Below are 18,293 nucleotides of genomic sequence, written 5' to 3'. Positions count from 1 at the left end.
TTTATCAAAAAAATTAAAAAAAATAAACTGAGATTTACCAAAAAAAATAAAAAAAAAATAAACTGAGATTTATCAAAAAAAATAAAAAAAATAAACTGAGATTTATCAAAAAAAATTAAAAAAAAATAAACTGAGATTTATCCAAAAAAAATTTAAAAAAAATAAACTGAGAGATATCATTAGAAAGTAGACACAAGTGACTGTATGGTGCTTGGCATACAGTTAGTGCTCAACAAATGTTAATAGGAAAAAAAAGATTAATGGCAGTTCAGTTGTGTGTTTTTTGGTTTTTGGTTTTTGTTTTTTGCATTTGCAGAGAACTAATTTCTGATCATAGTATATTGTTGTAGATTTTGTAAAGCTGGTGAATCTGGACAGTTTTGGCAGTGTTGTCCAATTTATACCCGTAGAGATTGTTAGTGAAGTCCCTGTGCGTTTGAGTAGAGCACAAAATGAGACCTGCTGTTCCTCTCTAATGTTCAGTATCCCATAAAGTAAAATTATAGGTCGTTACAAAATTCATCACTCTTAGATGCCAGGTGATACCTCCCCAGATGGGGTCAGAGTTGATATCTTCTCAGCTGGACCCATAAAATAAGCTGAAAACATAACAAAGTGCAAGATAAGATTCTTCTCGGCCACCCAGTCTCCTCTCTTGTGCTCTCTGTGGGTAAGTAACCAGGTTAAGTTGTTGATATTCAACTTAATTTGTTAGCCTGCACACCCATGCATGAATACAAAAGATGTGTTTTCTCTGTCTGGACTATTCTCTTTTTGTACTACCAGTGAAAGACTCTACCTATCAGAACAACTATAATGAAAACAATAAATCTCAACCTGAGGGAACAGTTAATGTTACAGGGTTTTTGTTGTTGTTGTTTCCATCTTCTGACTCCTATTGTTGCAGCAAGATTCAGGATATGAGGTGTTATAAGGACACAAATTGTTGTGGGTCATTGTGTAAACATTTTGATTTTCGTTGAACTTGACTTTTTACATCTTGTACCTACTCTTCTGAGACATGTCAAACATTGAGAGCTTAGAGAAAATTGTGGTCCACATATCATGTCAGCAGAACTGTGTTCTTGTTCTGACGAATCAATTGTAGGTTTTGGTAGTACACAACAAAAACTAGAAATGATGAGAGATAAGGCTCACCCCTGTGAACAGTGGCAAAGACAAAAATATAAGTGGGGACTGACAGAGTGTCTACTGCTCAGTGTCAGGGGCCATGAAATCCTAAATAAGGCTTTGAATGTTAAAACATATAACTTACAATGTGTCGGTAGCAACAGTGCAAATTATTATTTGTAGTATTATCTGAACAATTAAAACATTTATTTGGAGAAGGCTCTTTAGCCTGTGGTTTGCTGAATGCTTTTGCAGAAAAGATTTTACGTTAAAAATGCCCAATTTGTGGGAATGTAAATTGGTGCAGCCACTGAACAGATTCCCCAAAAAATTAAAAATAGGGGCCCCTGGGTGGTTTCATCGGTTAAGCATCCGACTTTGGCTCAGGTCATGATTTATCAGTCCACGAGTGCGAGCCCCTGCTCAGAGCCTGGAGCCTGCTTCCAATTCTGTGTCTCCCTCTCTCTCTCTCTCTCTCTCTCTCTCTCTCTCTCTGCCCCTCCCCCGGTCAGGCTCACTCGCTCTCTCTCTCTCAAAATAATAAACATTTTTTTAAATGCGTGTGTGGGAAAAAAATTAAAACTAGAATTATCATATGATCCAGTAATCCCATTACTGGATATTTCTCCAAAGGAAACAAAAACACTAACTTGAGGAGGTATCTGCACCCCGTGTGCATTATTTACAATAGTCAAGACTTGGAAACAGCCTGAGTATCAATCAGGATGGATGGACGAACTGGGATGCATATACAATGGAATATTATTCAGCCATATACAAGAATGAAATCTTGTAATTAGCGACAACATGCATGGACCTTGAGGGCATATGCGAAGTGAAATAAATCAGAGAATGACAAATACCATACGATCTCACTTATAGGTGGAATCAAAAAAAAACACCAAACTGATAGAACTGAAAACAAAAACCACCAAGCTCATAGATAGAGAGGACAGATTGGTCGTTGCCAGGGGTCAGGGGTGGAGAATGAGGTGGGCAAAGTGGGTGAAGGGGATTAAAAGGTACACACTTCCAGGTATAAAAGAAAGAAGCTGTGGGGGTGTAACATACAGCATGGTGACTAGAGTTAATAATACTGTACTGCAGGGGCGCCTGGGTGGCGCAGTCGGTTAAGCGTCCGACTTCAGCCAGGTCACGATCTCGCGGTCCGTGAGTTCGAGCCCCGCGTCAGGCTCTGGGCTGACAGCTCGGAGCCTGGAGCCTCTTTCCGATTCTGTGTCTCCTTCTCTCTCTGCCCCTCCCCCGTTCATGCTCTGTCTCTCTCTGTCCCAAAAATAAATAAAAAAACGTTGAAAAAAAAAAATAAAAAAAAAAAAAATAATAATACTGTACTGCATATTCGAATGTGGCTAAGAGAGTAAACCTTAAAAGTTGGCACCAGGAGAAAACATATTTTGTAGCTTCATGTGGTGGTGGATATGAGCCAGACTGGTATCAAACCATTAATTATACATCTGAAACTAATATAATGGTATATGTCAACTCTGCTTCAATTTTAAAACTGCCCGATTTGTAACTGCAAGCACACGGTTCTACCTTTATGAGAAAAATGGAACAGGCTGACGTCGAGCTTCGGTGCCTTCCCTGAGGTTCTCTGTCCCAGGCTCCAGACCCTCGCATGTCCAACCATCCTTCAGCAAATGTCAGTAAAGGAGCAGCATGGTGATGATCCTGGGCCCCAGTCAGTATTCAGTGGTGTTTCATATACATGCCTACCTATTAGTCTCTATGCTTTTATGCATGTCTGAAATGGTTTGTTTTTTTAAAATTACTGAAAGAAAAAGTGCTGATGAGTATAATGGGTTGTTGAAAGATTTGCATTAAAAATTTCAGTAGGAGCTCTCTCGCTCAGTCTCTCTCTCTCTCTCTCTCTCTCTTTCTCTCTCTCTCTCCCTGAATAAATAAATAAACTTTAAAAAATTAAGCAGGAGTTTTTGTATGTTAGGAGCTTCTCTCTTGGGTATCAGGACAGTGCAACTCTCCAAAGCAATTCATTCCCCAAGGAACCCAAGTCTCCATGGTTTTACTGTTTAAAAATTATTTTTAGGGGTGCCTGGGTGGCTCAGTCGGTTAAGCGTCTGACTCTCGATTTCAGCTCAGGTTGTGGTCTCACGGTTCATGAGATCGAGCCCCGCATCTGGGTCCACACTGGGCGCGTGCAGGCTGCTTGGGAGTCTTTCTCTCCTTCTCCCTCTGCCCCTCCTTGCCCCCTGTCAAAAACAAAAAAAAAAAAAAAACAAGTAAAAATTTTTTTAAATGATTTTTAAGGAATATAAGCAAAAGCCGAGGATGCTTAAGTGTGTTTTTTAGGAGAGTTTAGCAAACGCTGAAATAGGATATGGAATGTAAATCCTCGTGAACATAAAAAATATCTTCTATGAAAATCGTCACAATGCAAGATAATGACAACTACTACAATATCATGTATGTTTGCAGTGCTCAGTAAGTTTCGTTTATTTAGATTGACTTCTGTGACAGTTTTGCAATTGTTTTCAATTTCCAAGTTGTCTTAACTGTACCAGTGTTTCTGAAAGTATTTCCATGAGGCGTATTCTCAAACCTCCAAAATGTTCCTGGACAGTGGAAAATTTTTATGTAACAGGAACATTAAGGGAAACTAGCCTGGGGAAGTGTCTACAACTGCACCAAAGTGAGTGAACTCAAATTAATGTTTCTGGTAAAAAATATTTGCTCCTAACTTAAAATGGTGAAAACAATTGCTTCCTTTATTAAAACGTGCCCAAATAACATATTTTTAGAAACCCAATTTGGGTAACCTTTGCCTGAGAAAATGCTATACCTATTCTTCAACTGAATAACTCATTCTGATAATTTCTGAAGATGGTTTCCTGAAATGACTTACCTCATGGTAAGGAAGAGGCTTAATCTTTTTTGATATATGTAAGTTTAATAGCACCCATTAAATTCTTTTCTACCACTGAAGGTACAAAACTAGTTAGTATGTTTTAAAACTTTTCCCCTAATAACAGAATAAATGGGTGTACAGATTAGAAAATTCAAAATATACGAAGGGGCACCTGGGTGGCTCAGTCGGTTAAGCATCCTACTTCGGCTCAGGTCATGATCTCACGGTCTGTGAGTTCGAGCCCCACGTCGGGCTCTGTGCTGTGCTGACTGCTCAGAGCCTGGAGCCTGTCTCAGATTCTGTGTCTCCCTCTCTCTCTGCCCCTCCCCTGTTCATGCTCTGTCTCTCTCTGTCTCAAAAAAAATTTTTTTTTAAATTTTTTAAACAAAATTTAAAATATATGAATAAACCTACAAGATTGAATAAGAAAAATTTTAATGTTAACTCTTTGATGTGTATGTTTCCATATGTCTTTTGTGCTATAATTCACGCACATGTTCACACATGCACCTAAGTGGAATCAATTGGTAAAACTTTACACAAAAACACATTAGCCAAGGTAATAATGATTGATATTTGGTGGCATGCTGGGCTAAGCATTCCTGTTTGATGTAAGTTTTCTTAGAATTTTAAATGTAAGTAGGAGTCAGATATTTAAAATCAAATACTTTCTTTAATGCTGTTTAGCTTGTCTGCATTGTGATAGTAATGCTTTTGTAGTATTTACATTTAGAACATCCTTTCTACAATTACAGAATTCTCACAGTACTTGCCAAGAATATATTGATGGCATTTTATTTGTGTCCTTGCTTATTTTCATTGAAACTTCTGGAATCCCACTCTTAGGACCATTCTTTACGGTCTTAATGGCCATTATTTTTAAAGTAATTATTGTTATTTTTCAAGAGAGCTCTACTAAGTCTGTGTGCCAGAAAAAAAAAATAAAACATTTAAGTAGGGCTTTTTTTTCACGTGGCGGAATTAAGCATGTTTATTGTTCACCGACGTCTTCCCATCTGTTTTTTTCCCCAGCGTTTCACAGAGAGTGTATGTTAATTTTATAACCAGAAAAAACAAATTATTTAAAAAGGAGTAGCGATAGATTGATCCGTTCTCTACCTGGTGAAGAGAACCCATGAAAACCCTGGATTCCAGGAATAGGCTTATTTCCTTCCACTCAGTGACACATCTCTGAGGTCAAAGTCCAGGGAGTCTGTTCCATTTCTCACAAAATAGCGTGAGTGGAAATTTGGTTTTCCTTTTTGGGTAAAGTTTCTACAGAGCTTGCTGATAAAGCTCTTTAATTTTACTTTCTGCAAAACAATTATTTCTGGAGCTAAGCTGAGATGAAGTTGATGATACTGGGTCTCAATTCTTCAACTTTAAGGCAGAAACTAGGGTCATGAAGACACTGAGTCCTGAAATACTCTCCAAAGCACAGTCCCATCAAGCTGAGACAGTCCTGTAGAACATTTCCTGAAACTAACAGTCAGCTGATGTCTCTCTCTCCCCTCCATTTTGGTCATTTTCTCCTTCTGTTAAAGCCCACAGAAACTGGGGGAAGGAGAAGAGAAGATTTTCCAGTTAACCCTTCATTTGAACCTTGCAAAATGGTTTTATTCCAAGGAAAGGTCTCTCAGAGTAATAGAAACCTGAGTTTAAAGAAAGTCATCTGGGGCACCTGGGTGGCTCAGTCTGTTGAGTGTCTGACTTTGGCTCAGGTCATGATCTCATGGTCCATGAATTCAAGCCCCTTGTCAGGCTCTGTGCTGACAGCCCAGAGCCTGGAGCCTGCTTCAGATTCTGTGTCTCCCACTCTCTCTGCTCCTCCCCTGCTCACTCTGTCTGTCTCTCAAAAATAAATAAAGATTTAAAAAATTTTTTGAAAGAAAGAAAGGAAGGAAGGAAGGAAGGAAGGAAGGAAGGAGGGAGGGAAGGAGGAAGGAAGAAAGGACGGAAGGAAGGAAGGAGGAAGGAAGGAAGGAAGGAAGAGAGAAAGAAAGAAAGAAAGAAAGAAAGAAAGAAAGAAGAGAAGGAAAGAAAGAAAGAAAGAAAGAAAGAAAGAAAGAAAGAAAGAAAGAAAGGAAGGAGGGAGGGAAGGAAGGAAGGAAGGCAGGCAGGCAGGCAGGAAGTCATCTGAATGAGACCTGGGTACAACTGGCCAATCCCAAGTCAGCCTAAAGCTAGATGCGGTCTGAGGAGCCATCACCAATGCATCCATTGAAACAACCCAGGACACCTCCTAAATGTATCCCCTTCTACGAGTGGAAAGCCCTTTTGTAGTGTTCATTGACATGTGCCTTTCAGCCTGTATTTATTGAGTACGCCTAGTACCTGCTCAGTACTTAACAGGTGGAAATACTTGTAACTGAAAGCCTCTCTCCCATTTGCCTTTCATCTGACATCCCTACACAGTCAGTTTTGATGGAAATCACACCATAACCCTAATGTTCTCTGTTTTTGATTCCAGCTGTGAACGTTCAGGATGAGCTGGAGAGTGTTAGCCTAGCTTGCAGTACAGGAGAAATCTGGCACCGAATAAAAGCTATAGTGTTTATTAAGGTTATGCAAATAGCTGTTTTACTTAGTTCTCTGAGCCGGTCTTTCTTCCTTCCTTTCTTTTCTTTTCCTTTCTTTTCTTTTCTTTTCTTTTCTTTTCTTTTCTTTTCTTTTCTTTCTTTCTTTCCTTCTCTTTCTTCCTTCCTTTCCTTCCTTCTTTCTTTTTCTTTCTCTCTCTCTCTTTCTTCCTTTTTCCTTCCTTCCTTCCTTCCTTCCTCTCTCTCTCTCTCTCTCTCTCTCTCTCTCTCTCTCTGTCTTTCTTAATGAGGACAGTTCTTTGTGCAATTGCCAAACCAAGGCAAAAGGAAACTCTTCTCAATCTTTATGATGCTTTCATCAGATAACCAATGTATAATATCCTTCGGTCTCCTCAGACTTTAGAGTTTGTTCTTGGGAAGTTAGAGATAAATGAAGATGGCCTTAATAAATCTATCTAACATTGTAAATACAGTGTTTCTGGTTATTTTTCCCCTTGGGGCAATAGGCCAGATATCACCAACAATTCAGATATTCTGGTCTTTTTCAGAAATGTCACTGCATCAAGAATATTATAGCTTAGCAAATTGTTGGAGGAAATTAGGATGCTTTTTAGTAGTTTTGCCATAAGCAAAAATCAGCTGCCTTCTAGAAATACCTATAACACACCTTGGATCTGATGTAGGATTTGGACTAAAAAGAATCCCTTGAAGAGGGCAATGTTTCCCTTCTAAAGAGTGAAATTCCAGGGGTGCCTGACTGGCTCTGTCCATAGAAGATGCGACTCTTGATTCTGAGGTTGTGAGTTCAAGCCCCACATCGTGGGTAGTATTTACTTAATGTAAAAAAGTTTTTTTTTAAATAAACAAATAGCGAAATTCCAGGGAGAGCATTTAAACCTGACTTTTGGCTGCCGTTAACAAACAAACATGGAAGAGGCATGGAGTTTTGAGGCAAGGAGTATTTGGTGGGGGGTGACTGTTTTATTCAGAGGTTGATTTGGGAGTTGTTGTTGGAGGTTTGGAGGTGTTTGCTTCTCCTATAAAGCCATTGTACCCTTAGGTTATTTTTCTACAGGTGCCAAAAGGAAGTACCACAGACTGGGGGGCTTAAACAACAGACATTTACTTTCTCACAGTTCTGGAGCCTGGAAGTCCTAAATCAAGGTGTCAAAAACAAAACAAAAAGCGTGCCTCTGTCCATTTGCATATCCCAACTAGGAAATCTCTCTTCTTGTGCTGGCATACAAGTGATAAGAGGGAACTGGGCAGTGAATGTGGGCGATTGGAGGCTTCCCTGGCAGAGACCTTTAGATCACGCCCTGTTTGCGGAGAACCCCAGTGCACCTGACTCTATACCGAGTACAGACAGCTTCCTCTCATTCACTCCTCCTAACAGTCCTGTCAAGTGGGTACCATTATCAACACTATTTTGCAGATGAGGTCATGGAATCATAGACACATTTGGTAATCTGAGGAATGGCCTAGGGTTTAGTACACTGGGGAGCAAGGACTTGAATCCAGGTGGTCTCTTTCCAGATCTGAGCCCCTAATCTCTTCACAATACCTTCCCCTACTCTTGCTGGCAGGGAGGAAACTTGTGCGTGGAGAGCTAACTGTATTTTTCTGAGCACCGGATGCAGAAAGTTGTTTCAGGGCCTCCCAGAAGACCTGGGTTCTAGCCCCAGCTCTACTAACACTGGCTAGCTGATCTTGTCTCCTAATTATGTGAAATGGGAGAACTGGATTCCATCCACACCTCTTAAAATTTTAGACTGAGATTCATGATGAGAAATACATTGTACACACGCATGTACACGCACAGCCACTGGGTAACTGAAACAAATGTTTGGGACGCTCCCACCTCATGTGAATGCCCTCTGATACTTTTTTTTCTGTTTCAGTTACTTTTTAAAACACTGATCATGACCTACTCAGACGGGTCTATCAGAACCTGAACTAGATGACCCAGTTTGGATTCCTGTAATCCTAAAATCCTATTAACCTAGGTGGATATTTATTTGGAGCCTCTCTTATCTTAAATGCACAGACACTTACTTGAAGCAAATGAGTATTACATATGCTAGAGGACATCCCTTTTACTTCCTCGCCAAGCTAATTACATAAGAGTAAATCTTGAAATGAAATGAAATGAAATGAAATGAAATGAAATGAAAGCTTGAAATGCTGTATTATCTCTGAATTACAGATGAGGAGACCAAAGCTCAGATTAAGTTATTTGCTCAAGGCCGCATCGGTAGTAAGTGGCAGAGCTGAGATTCGAACCAGTGTCAGCTCTTAATATACATTTCTTGTAGGGAAGGGTATATAAAAGGGTCAAGAAGGAGAAGTGAGGTCTGGAAGCTGCTGTGGCTGACTGTGGCTTCTTCCCCAACGGTCTGCCGTCCCTGGCAGGAACAACTGCCCTTTGGGGTGCTAAGCCATCACTGTAGCAGTGATTAAAATCTGCACCTGGGGAGCATTTCCAACCCCCTCCCCCCACATCCCTACCCCAGACCACCTCCAGACCAGTGAAATCACAGTCTTTCTTTCAGGGTGGGACCCAGCCCTCTGTTTTTCAAAGCTCCCGGATCATTTCAATGTGTGGCCAAGGTTGAGAACCTTTGCTCTGAAGTCTCAGTAAAAGAAATGAAAGAGCTTTAGGGGCCTTTCCATTTAACATTTCTGCAAACACCATTTAGTAAAATATTGCCAGAGTACAAGCTGTTTCTAGTTCTTTGGAACACATAAAAAAAAAAAAAAACAAAACAACCAGGTAATCTTGTATCTACTTCAAAACCAAAGAGAAGAGACTGCTCCAGGGGTGGAAGGGGAGGGAGTACAGGCCCCTGTGTCTGTGATACTTCATAACTGGCTCACGTAATTTTGAAAGTCGTTTTCTGTATGACTAGAGAAGTCAGTTGTTGAATTAATCACAAGTGAGAGTAACCAGTAGTTGTTGGCCAGGTTCACGAGGCACAAGGTAGAAAGCCAAACCAGACTAAGATAACCGTAAATATTGTAAGCCATCACATTTTTTAAAAAAAGAGCCACCGTGGAAGATCTCCACTTTTTCACGTGAATTATGGTAACTGGTAAAAGCAAGACCCTCCCTCGCATCTATTCCCACAGGAGCAAGAAGATACCTTTTTACTAATGTCTCCCCCCACCCCAGATTTTATTTTCATCTTTTTTTTTTTTTTATTTCAGCTCAGTGCAGAGCCCAACATGGGGCTCGATCCCACAACCCTGGGATCATGACCTGAGCCGAAACCAAGAGTCAGATGCTCCACCGACTGAGCCACCCAAGCGCCCCCATCACCCACCCTGATTTTAGATCTGTGTTATTCCAGCGTGTGTGGCCTATATGTTCCATTTCGAAATTAAACTGACCACACTCAATTTCCTTGTTCATGCTGCACTCTCTAAAACAGGCACTGTATCATATGCTGGGTTTCTTCCATGTCTCAGGAGACGGCATTCATAATGTTAAAAATATGTACAATTTTCACACTTCAGAGAATGAAAACATAGTATTACGGTAACAACAGCCCTCCGTTCTGGTCTGAAAGCCCCTGACCAATGGCAAGTACTCCTGCTGAGGCCAGCCTGGAGACCTGAACTTCTGCCCTGCTCTTTAGTAACAATGTTCAATGCTTGCTAGGAGTCTTGCTCTTTAGTAACAATGTTTAATGCTTGCTTGCAGAATGATGTCGCTGCGCTTCTGAAACCAATCTCAGAAAAGATCCAGGAAATCCAAACTTTCAGAGAGAGAAACCGGGGGAGTAAAATGTTTAATCATCTCTCCGCCGTCAGCGAAAGCATCCCTGCCCTTGGGTGGATAGCTGTGGTGAGTCTGGCCCCTGCACCTGTCATTTTTTGGAGTGTTTAGGAGAACTTTGGGCTACCTTCGGGCTCCTTCCTGTCCGTTACACCCCAGGAGATTCCTCTCGGGGTGAACGCACCAGCTCTCTCTTACCCTATTTGCAGTTCGATGCTTTGTGCTCGGAAATGTGGAAATGTCTCACTTATCCTTACAGAACAAAATGTTTGTCTCCAACTTTCCATGGCTTTTCTTCATCCTTAAGACATTTTCTTTCTTATCCTGTTTTTTTTTCTTCTATGCTGGGGTGACGGTCCTGTTCGCCCAGTCCCCCAAACCCGGTCCTTATGTCAAGGAGATGAATGAGGCTGCCACCTTTTACACTAACAGAGTCTTAAAGGACTACAAACACAGGTACGTCCCTTCTTTTACCGACCAAATTTTCAGGTGTTCATTTGTTAAACATCTGTCCCCAAACTTAGTGTAGTGCGTTCCTGATTCCTTTCAAAGGCTAGCTTACGGTAAATGTTAAGGGAAGAGCCCATCTTTGCAGCTAAAGCAAAGTGGAAAGTGAGGCCAGTTATCCAGATAATGGATGTGCTTTGGAAAGTCTGCCGCAGTTCTCTCGTGATGATAAACTCCCCACTTGAATACGTGCCATTCCATACGTGTCCCCACGGCGGCCAGAGGGCTCTGTGATGGTTCGCGGTGGACCCGTCCTATAAGGGCACAGCTCTTTCACACTGCCCCAAACAGGGCTGGTGGGCAAGCAGAGAGAAGAAAGGAGGAATCGGGAAATGAAGTGTGAGTGAGGAACAGGAGTGAGCTGAGACAGTGAACCAGGCCCCTGAGAGGGAAACCAGCGAGGGCGTGGAGACGAAATACAACTGGGGCGGACGGAGAGACATCTCTAAGAAGGGCAGTACAGATGAGTCCCAACCAAGGAGCTTTGCCTGCAGATCCAGCTTAAAATAGACCTCGCATTCTACAGCACAAATAATAGGTCCTGGAGACACTTAACACTGGGTTTGGAATTGAAAATGGGCTGAATGGAGACAAGCCGCAGTGTCTCCGCTGCAGGAAGGGTTATGAGAGTCCTTCCCCTCCGATAATGTCGCGGCCGGCCCTGTCAACAGCTGGCTGTATGTGATGGGGCTGATGTCTAGTCATTCACGGAAGGAATGAGGCAAAAACAAGAGCAAGAGACATCCACCCCCTGGGCGCTGGGCTGGAGAGCGGCTCCCCCTCTGAGCCCTCAGGCGGCAGAAGTGGAAGTGCTTATCGGTCAGCAAATCGAGGGGCTCCCGCACCTCACCGGCCGGCCCAGACTGTTCAGTGGGAAGGAAACGTGAGGACCAGGTCATTGACCAATACTGCGTCTGTTTCAGGTTATTTTCAGTTGTCAGAAGCATTGAGGAGACACGAAAGAATATTTATAAAATATACGGAAAATATAATCACAACACAAAAGATACGTACTGGGAAGCCCGGGTGGCTCAGTGCGCTAAGCGTCTGACTTCAGGTCACGGTCTCACAGTCCATGAGTTCGAGCCCTGCGTTGGCCTCTGTGCTGACAGCATGGAGTCTCCTTCAGATCCTCTGTCCCCTCTCTTTCTGCCCCTCCCCCCCCCCAAAATAAATAGACATTTAAATAAATATGTACCGAGGGGTGCCTGAGTGGCTCAGCCGGTTAAGCATCTAACTCTTGATTTCCACTCGGGTCACGATCTCACGGTTTGGGAGACTGAGCCACACGTGGGGGTCTTGCACTGACTGCACAGAGCCTACTTGGGATTCTTACTTTCTCCCTGCCCCTCTCCCGCGGACACTCTCTTCCTCTCTCAAAATAAATAAACAAACTTAAGAAAAAAAAAAGAAAGACGTCCGGATATTTTTTACCGCAAAAACCAGACACGCTCGCCAATTCTACTCCAAGGTGTATCTCTAAAAGAAATAAAACATGTTCACACAGAAGCTTGTGCACAAATGTTTGTAGCAACATTATTTATAATAGCCCCAAAGTGGAAACAACCCAAATGTTCATCGACTACTGAACAGATAAATAAAATGTGTTTGCACATACGATGGTATGTTGTTCAGCCGTTAAAGCAACGGATCATTGACAGAAGAGCAACATGGATGAAGCTTGAAAACAGGCTAAGTGAAAGAAGTCAGACACACAGAAAACCCCACATATTGTACGATTCCATTCCTGTGACATGCCAGAATGGGCAAATCCGTAGAGGCAGACAGTAGCTTAGGAATTGTCCAGGGCTGGGGAAGTTTGGGGGAAATGTGCAGTAACGGCTGATGGGTATGGGATTTCTTTCTGAGGTGATGTAATGTAAAGTTGACCATGGTGATGATTGCATGGCTGCTGACCTAAACCATTGGATTATACACTTTAAATGGGTGAATTGAGGGGCAACTGGGTGGCTCAGTCGGTGAACTGTCCGACTTCGGCTCAGGTCATGATCTCACGTTTTGTGAGTTCGAGCCCCACGTCCGGCTCTATGCTGACAGCTCGGAGCCTGGAGCCTGCTTCCGATTCTGTGTCTCCCTCTCTCTCTCTGCCCCTCCCTCTGCTTGTGCTCTCTCTCTCTCTCTCTCAAAAATAAATACACATTAAAAAAATGTTTTTAAATCAATGGATGAATTGTATGGGATGTGAGTTGTATGTCAACAAAGCTGCTCTGTCAAAACAAAACAACACAGAGCAGCCACAGTGCCGTGCTCCCCTCATATAGTTTGCTTGCTCTGTCTTGGAAACGGGGGTCTGGTTGAGCGGTTGTGCCCAATGCTACAAACCCCACGTTGTGTTAGGGACTGGGTGTTACCTGTTTGTGGGAAATCGTCTCCTTGCATCAGCATCCCCCTTACTACTCCCTTGGCCAAATAAATCAACCAAATTATTAGAAAGCCAAAGGACTTTTTTTTTCTTCCAATACCCTTCTCCCCTCCAAAACACATTGTTCTCATTCTGCACCAGAAGCAGGTACGGGAAGAGATGGTCTCTTTCCGTGGTCACCTTCTAGTTAGAGGTCATGTGAGGGCGCACGGCCCAAATTGCTGGATCTGCTCCCCGGGGTCCCCTTGGCCCCTCACCTGGAGCTCAGGGAGGGCACTCGGCTCCCCTCAGGTGAGACCTGGGCCACCAGCCTTTCAGGGTCCTTTCCGGAAATTGGTTCACGGTGACTGACCCAGAAAGACAACTGGTCCAGGGTCCTCCTGAGCCTTAGTTACTGGATTACCACGTTCCTGTTAGTCTTTTTTAAATTTTACCTTAGATCCTAACTCTACTCTCTTCCACCCTCTTTTATAACAAAGCGATTTACGCCATGTGGATTGGGTGAAGTCCTATTTGAACATTTGGAGTGCTCTGCAAGCATACATCAAGGAACACCATACCACCGGCCTGACTTGGAGCAAAACTGTAAGTACCAAGCCGTCTGCCCCCTGGAGAAAAAAAGGCCATAACGGTGTTCATTCCTGGTAGCCTAGGATCCTTACACTTTAGAATTTAGAATTAGAATTCAAGGAAAGCGTAAGATAAATAGATACGTAGAAACTCTTTATGAAAGTGTCGTTTGTCATGAGAAAATCTGGAGACTACCTACCTGACATGCAGAAAGGAAATGGTTAAGTTGGTCATGGTGAGAACCCAATGAAACCTCTACAGCCATTCAAAAGAACATATATGAGGGGCTCCTGGGTGGCTCAGTCGGTTAAGCATCCGACTTCGGCTCAGGTCACGATCTCAGGGTTTGTGAGTTCAAGCCCCTCATCGGGCTCTGTGCTAACAGTGTGGAGCCCGGAGCCTGCTTTAGATTCTGTGTCTCCCTCTCTCTCTCTGCCCCTCCCCTCTTCTCTCTGTCTCTGTCTCTCTCTCTCTCTCTCCCATCCAAGTACTAACCAGGCTCGACCCTGCTTAGCTTCCGAGATCAGACGAGATCGGGCGCGTTCAGGGTGGTATGGCCGTAGACTCTCTCTCTCAAAAATAAATAAATAAACATCAAAAAAATAATAACATATATGATGCCTACATGGGAAATGATTTACCAGCCCAACGTGCTGAAGTGCAAAAGGTTTTGCATACTAAGATGGCACATGTAAAGAAACTGTGAAAAAAAATTAAAGGAAATAGGTTTGAAAATAGTTACAATTTTAAGAAGATAGAATGATTAAGAAAATGTCCTTTTAAATGTTTTAAATGTCTTTTTTTGATGTTTAAAATTTTTTTTGAATGACGTTTTTGAACACCGAGGCAATCCTAGCGCCTCAAGCATTATCTTAGCCCTAGGACAAAATCCCAGCCTGTGAGAGGTTGGCCTGACCTTTGCCCTGTCTTCAGCGTGGTCTCTCCTCTCTCCCCGCATCTCGCTGCTTCCCAGCACTCCCAAACTGCTGGTGGGATCCTCAGCACATGCCGTGCTTAGGCCAAACCAAATCAGATTGTTGTTTCAAAGCTTGCAAATCTCATATGCTTTAGCCTTTTTGCAACGTCCCAAACATACATCATGCTGTCTGGCCTTCCCTGGGGGGAAGTACCTGTCTCTCTTCTCCAAGACTCCGCTCCAACATCACTTCTTTAAGAAACTTCCATTGATGTGCCTCGGCTCTCCATCTGGGATGGGGATTTCTCCTCTACGCCCCCTTTGTATTTCGAGTATAGCTCAGCTCACGCGACTGTCATTTGTACGTGTGTGTTGGGGTCTCTCCCACTCAGTTGGAAGCTCATCTCTGTCTCCAGCCCCTAACACAGTACCTGACACGGAGTAAGTACTCAGTAAATGGTTTGAACTAAATTGCGAGACAGGGGACTCTTAGAATCTTCCTTGCCCTTTTAAGTCTCTGCACTTGTCACAGAAAGACTTCCTATGGAAACCCCCTTCTGTTAGAAATGAATGTTACCTTTAAGGGGTCACGGTGGATGATCTAACCAGAGTGACTCTGGAGAAAGTAAAGGGGCATATTTGTGAATTCCGCTCGGGGGTAGAACCCCCCCCCCCACACACTCTTCTGGTTGGCCATGCTCCAGCACCTACCCCTTGTCCTGAATGTTGACGTCAGTGAGGTAGGCTTAATAGCAACACAGAGTTTGCGACTTTCCAAGGGAGTGTGGGATTCCTGCCTTTCCTCCCTAACACTTGTAACAAACGTTAACATTGACCCCCAAAGGCAGACCCTTCCTTTTACTTTCTAGTTTGCCTATTTTCTCCGCAAGCACAAACGCACAGTTATAAAGTGCAGCTAATTGTTTCTTTTTCTTCTGCCCACGACATTATGATTTCTGAGAAGAGAGTTCATAGACACTTGAAGGGTTTTAACACAGGAAGGTGACCATGATGCAGGTGGGTGTTTGGGTGGATGGATTAGTGTTATTTTTCGTACACTTCCAATGAGATGCTATTTTGTTATAGATCAGTTTGTTGTAAAGGGAGATAGTCATGTATTTGCCGTGGAGATAGGTCACCACTAGAGAACAGTAAACTAGACAGCAAGAGTCCTTGGATGTCTTACATTTCATGGTAGATAAATGGAAAAGGAAACAGAACCCATTTGTGGAAAATAATCATGTCAACAAACACCAGCTCATTAATTCTCTAATGGCACCCATGGAAAAGGAATAGAAAATTCTCTTAAATGCTTTCAATACCTTTTACCTCTGAGTAATGGTGTTTTGAATATTTAAGATAAGAATCAAATATTAATTATAGAAAAATAAATGTAGCTATTTTCCTTTATTCTGGAGTGAATACTGTGTTTTCATTATTTTCATGAGAAATAAAAGCCTTGTAACAACGGCTTTCAAACTTTTAAAGGCAATTAGTGGTAAGAAATACAGTTTACACACACACACACACACACACACACACACACACACACACACCCTGTTCATAATACTAAAACATGTTTTGTGAAACAGTTCTGTCTCTTACCACATGAAATGCATTCAAATATGTTTTCTATTTTATTTCATTTTTTATAAAATTCTGGCTGAGACCCACTAAATTGATTTCATGACCCACTAATGGATCACAAAGTACATTTTTTAAAACATAAATGTTATATTTATACAAATGTGTATATATGTTATATAAAATATAATCCTGGGGCACCTGGGTGACTCAGTTAGGCATCTGACTCCAGGTCACGATCTCGTGGTTTGTGGGTTTGAGCCCCACATCAGGCTCTGTGCTGACAGCTCAGAGCCTGGAGCCTGCTTCAGGTTCTGTGTCTCCCTTTCTCTCTGCTCTTCCCCTGCTCATGCTCTGTCTCTCAAAAATGAATAATCGTGTGTATAATCTTTGGAGCAGACACTGGGCAGTGTAGATTGCCATAATAATAATGGCTGTTATTTACTGAGCATGTTATGCTATGGGAAAATTCTATTTAAAATGGCAGTTATTATAAAGCAGAGCAGCTACTTCACTTCTTTAATGGTAAAGTGTTGGTCAGATATTAAAAGTGAGGAATGATTATGGTAAGAAAGTGTTAGTTCAGAGATAACATCATCAATGCATAATCTTTTAGCAAGCTTTAAGACATATGAAGTATATTTCCTAATATTTTTGTCCTCTTCTTCTAAAGTTTGGGATAAAAATACATACATTACAAACTGTGTTATAAAAACCATAGTTTTAAATTTTAAACCTAAATGACTAAAATCTATTTAAAAGATTCCAAAACACAGGGGCACCTGGGTGGCTCAGCCGGTTAAGCATCCAACTCTTGATTTTGGCTCACGGTTCGTGAGATTGAGGCCCAGGTAGGGCTTTGTGCTGACACCGAGGAGACTGCTTGGGATTTTTCTCTCTCCCTCTCTTTCCCCTCTCTCCCCTGCTCGCACGCTCGCGCGCTCTCTCTCTCTCTGTCAAAATAAGTAAATAAACATTTTTTTTTCAATATATGAAATTTATTGTCAAATTGGTTTCCATACAACACCCAGTGCTCATCCCAAAAGGTGCCCTCCTCAATACCCATCACCCACCCCCCCCCACCCCCCATCAACCCTCAGTTTGTTCTCAGTTTTTAACAGTCTCTTATGCTTTGGCTCTCTCCCACTCTAACCTCTTTTTTTTTTTTTTCCTTCCCCTCCTCTATGGGTTTCTGTTAAGTTTCTCAGGATCCACATAAGAGTGAAACCATATGGTATCTGTCTTTCTCTGTATGGCTTATTTCACTTAGCATCACACTCTCCAGTTCCATCCATGTTGCTACAAAGGGCCATATTTCATTCTTTCTCATTGCCACGTAGTACTCCATTGTGTATATAAACCACAATTTCTTTATCCATTCATCAGTTGATGGACATTTAGGCTCTTTCCATAATTTGGCTATTTTTGAGAGTGCTGCTATAAACATTGGGGTACAAGTGCCCCTATGCATCAGTACTCCTGTATCCCTTGGGTAAATTCCTAGCAGTGCTATTGCTGGGTCATAGGGTAGGTCTATTTTTAATTTTCTGAGGAACCTCCACACTGCTTTCCAGAGCGGCTGCACCAATTTGCATTCCCACCAACAGTGCAAGAGGGTTACCGTTTCTCCACATGCTCTCCAGCATCTATAGTCTCCTGATTTGTTCATTTTGGCCACTCTGACTGGCGTGAGGTGATATCTGAGTGTGGTTTTGATTTGGATTTCCCTGATGAGGAGCGACATTGAGCATCTTTTCATGTGCCTGTTGGCCATCCGGATGTCTTCTTTAGAGAAGTGTCTATTCATGTTTTCTGCCCATTTCTTCACTGGGTTATTTGTTTTTTGGGTGTGGAGTTTGGTGAGCTCTTTATGGATTTTGGAGACTAGCCCGTTGTCCGATATGTCATTTGCAAATATCTTTTCCCATTCCGTTGGTTGCCTTTTAGTTTTGTTGGTTGTTTCCTTTGCTGTGCAGAAGCTTTTTATCTTCATAAGCTCC

At 42.3% G+C, this 18,293-nt stretch overlaps 1 protein-coding gene across 4 annotated transcripts in view; it reads left to right on the top strand.

Annotated features, from left to right (window-relative positions):
• The window catches only part of CAP2 (cyclase associated actin cytoskeleton regulatory protein 2), a 157,628-nt gene that overhangs the window by 102,550 nt on the left and 36,785 nt on the right, over positions 1–18,293 (top strand). For all 4 annotated transcript variants that reach the window (XM_060614741.3, XM_060614737.3, XM_060614738.3 and 1 more), the window contains 3 exons: positions 10,259–10,402; positions 10,704–10,789; positions 13,703–13,808. In XM_060614741.3, the coding sequence (XP_060470724.3) occupies positions 10,259–10,402; positions 10,704–10,789; positions 13,703–13,808 (336 nt within the window). The remainder of the gene's footprint in view (positions 1–10,258; positions 10,403–10,703; positions 10,790–13,702; positions 13,809–18,293) is intronic.

The sequence above is a fragment of the Panthera onca genome, chromosome B2 (assembly GCF_046562875.1).
Source record: "Panthera onca isolate mPanOnc1 chromosome B2, mPanOnc1 haplotype 2, whole genome shotgun sequence".
Classification (NCBI taxonomy): Eukaryota; Metazoa; Chordata; class Mammalia; order Carnivora; family Felidae; genus Panthera; species Panthera onca.
This window is presented reverse-complemented; position numbering and strand designations above follow the sequence as displayed.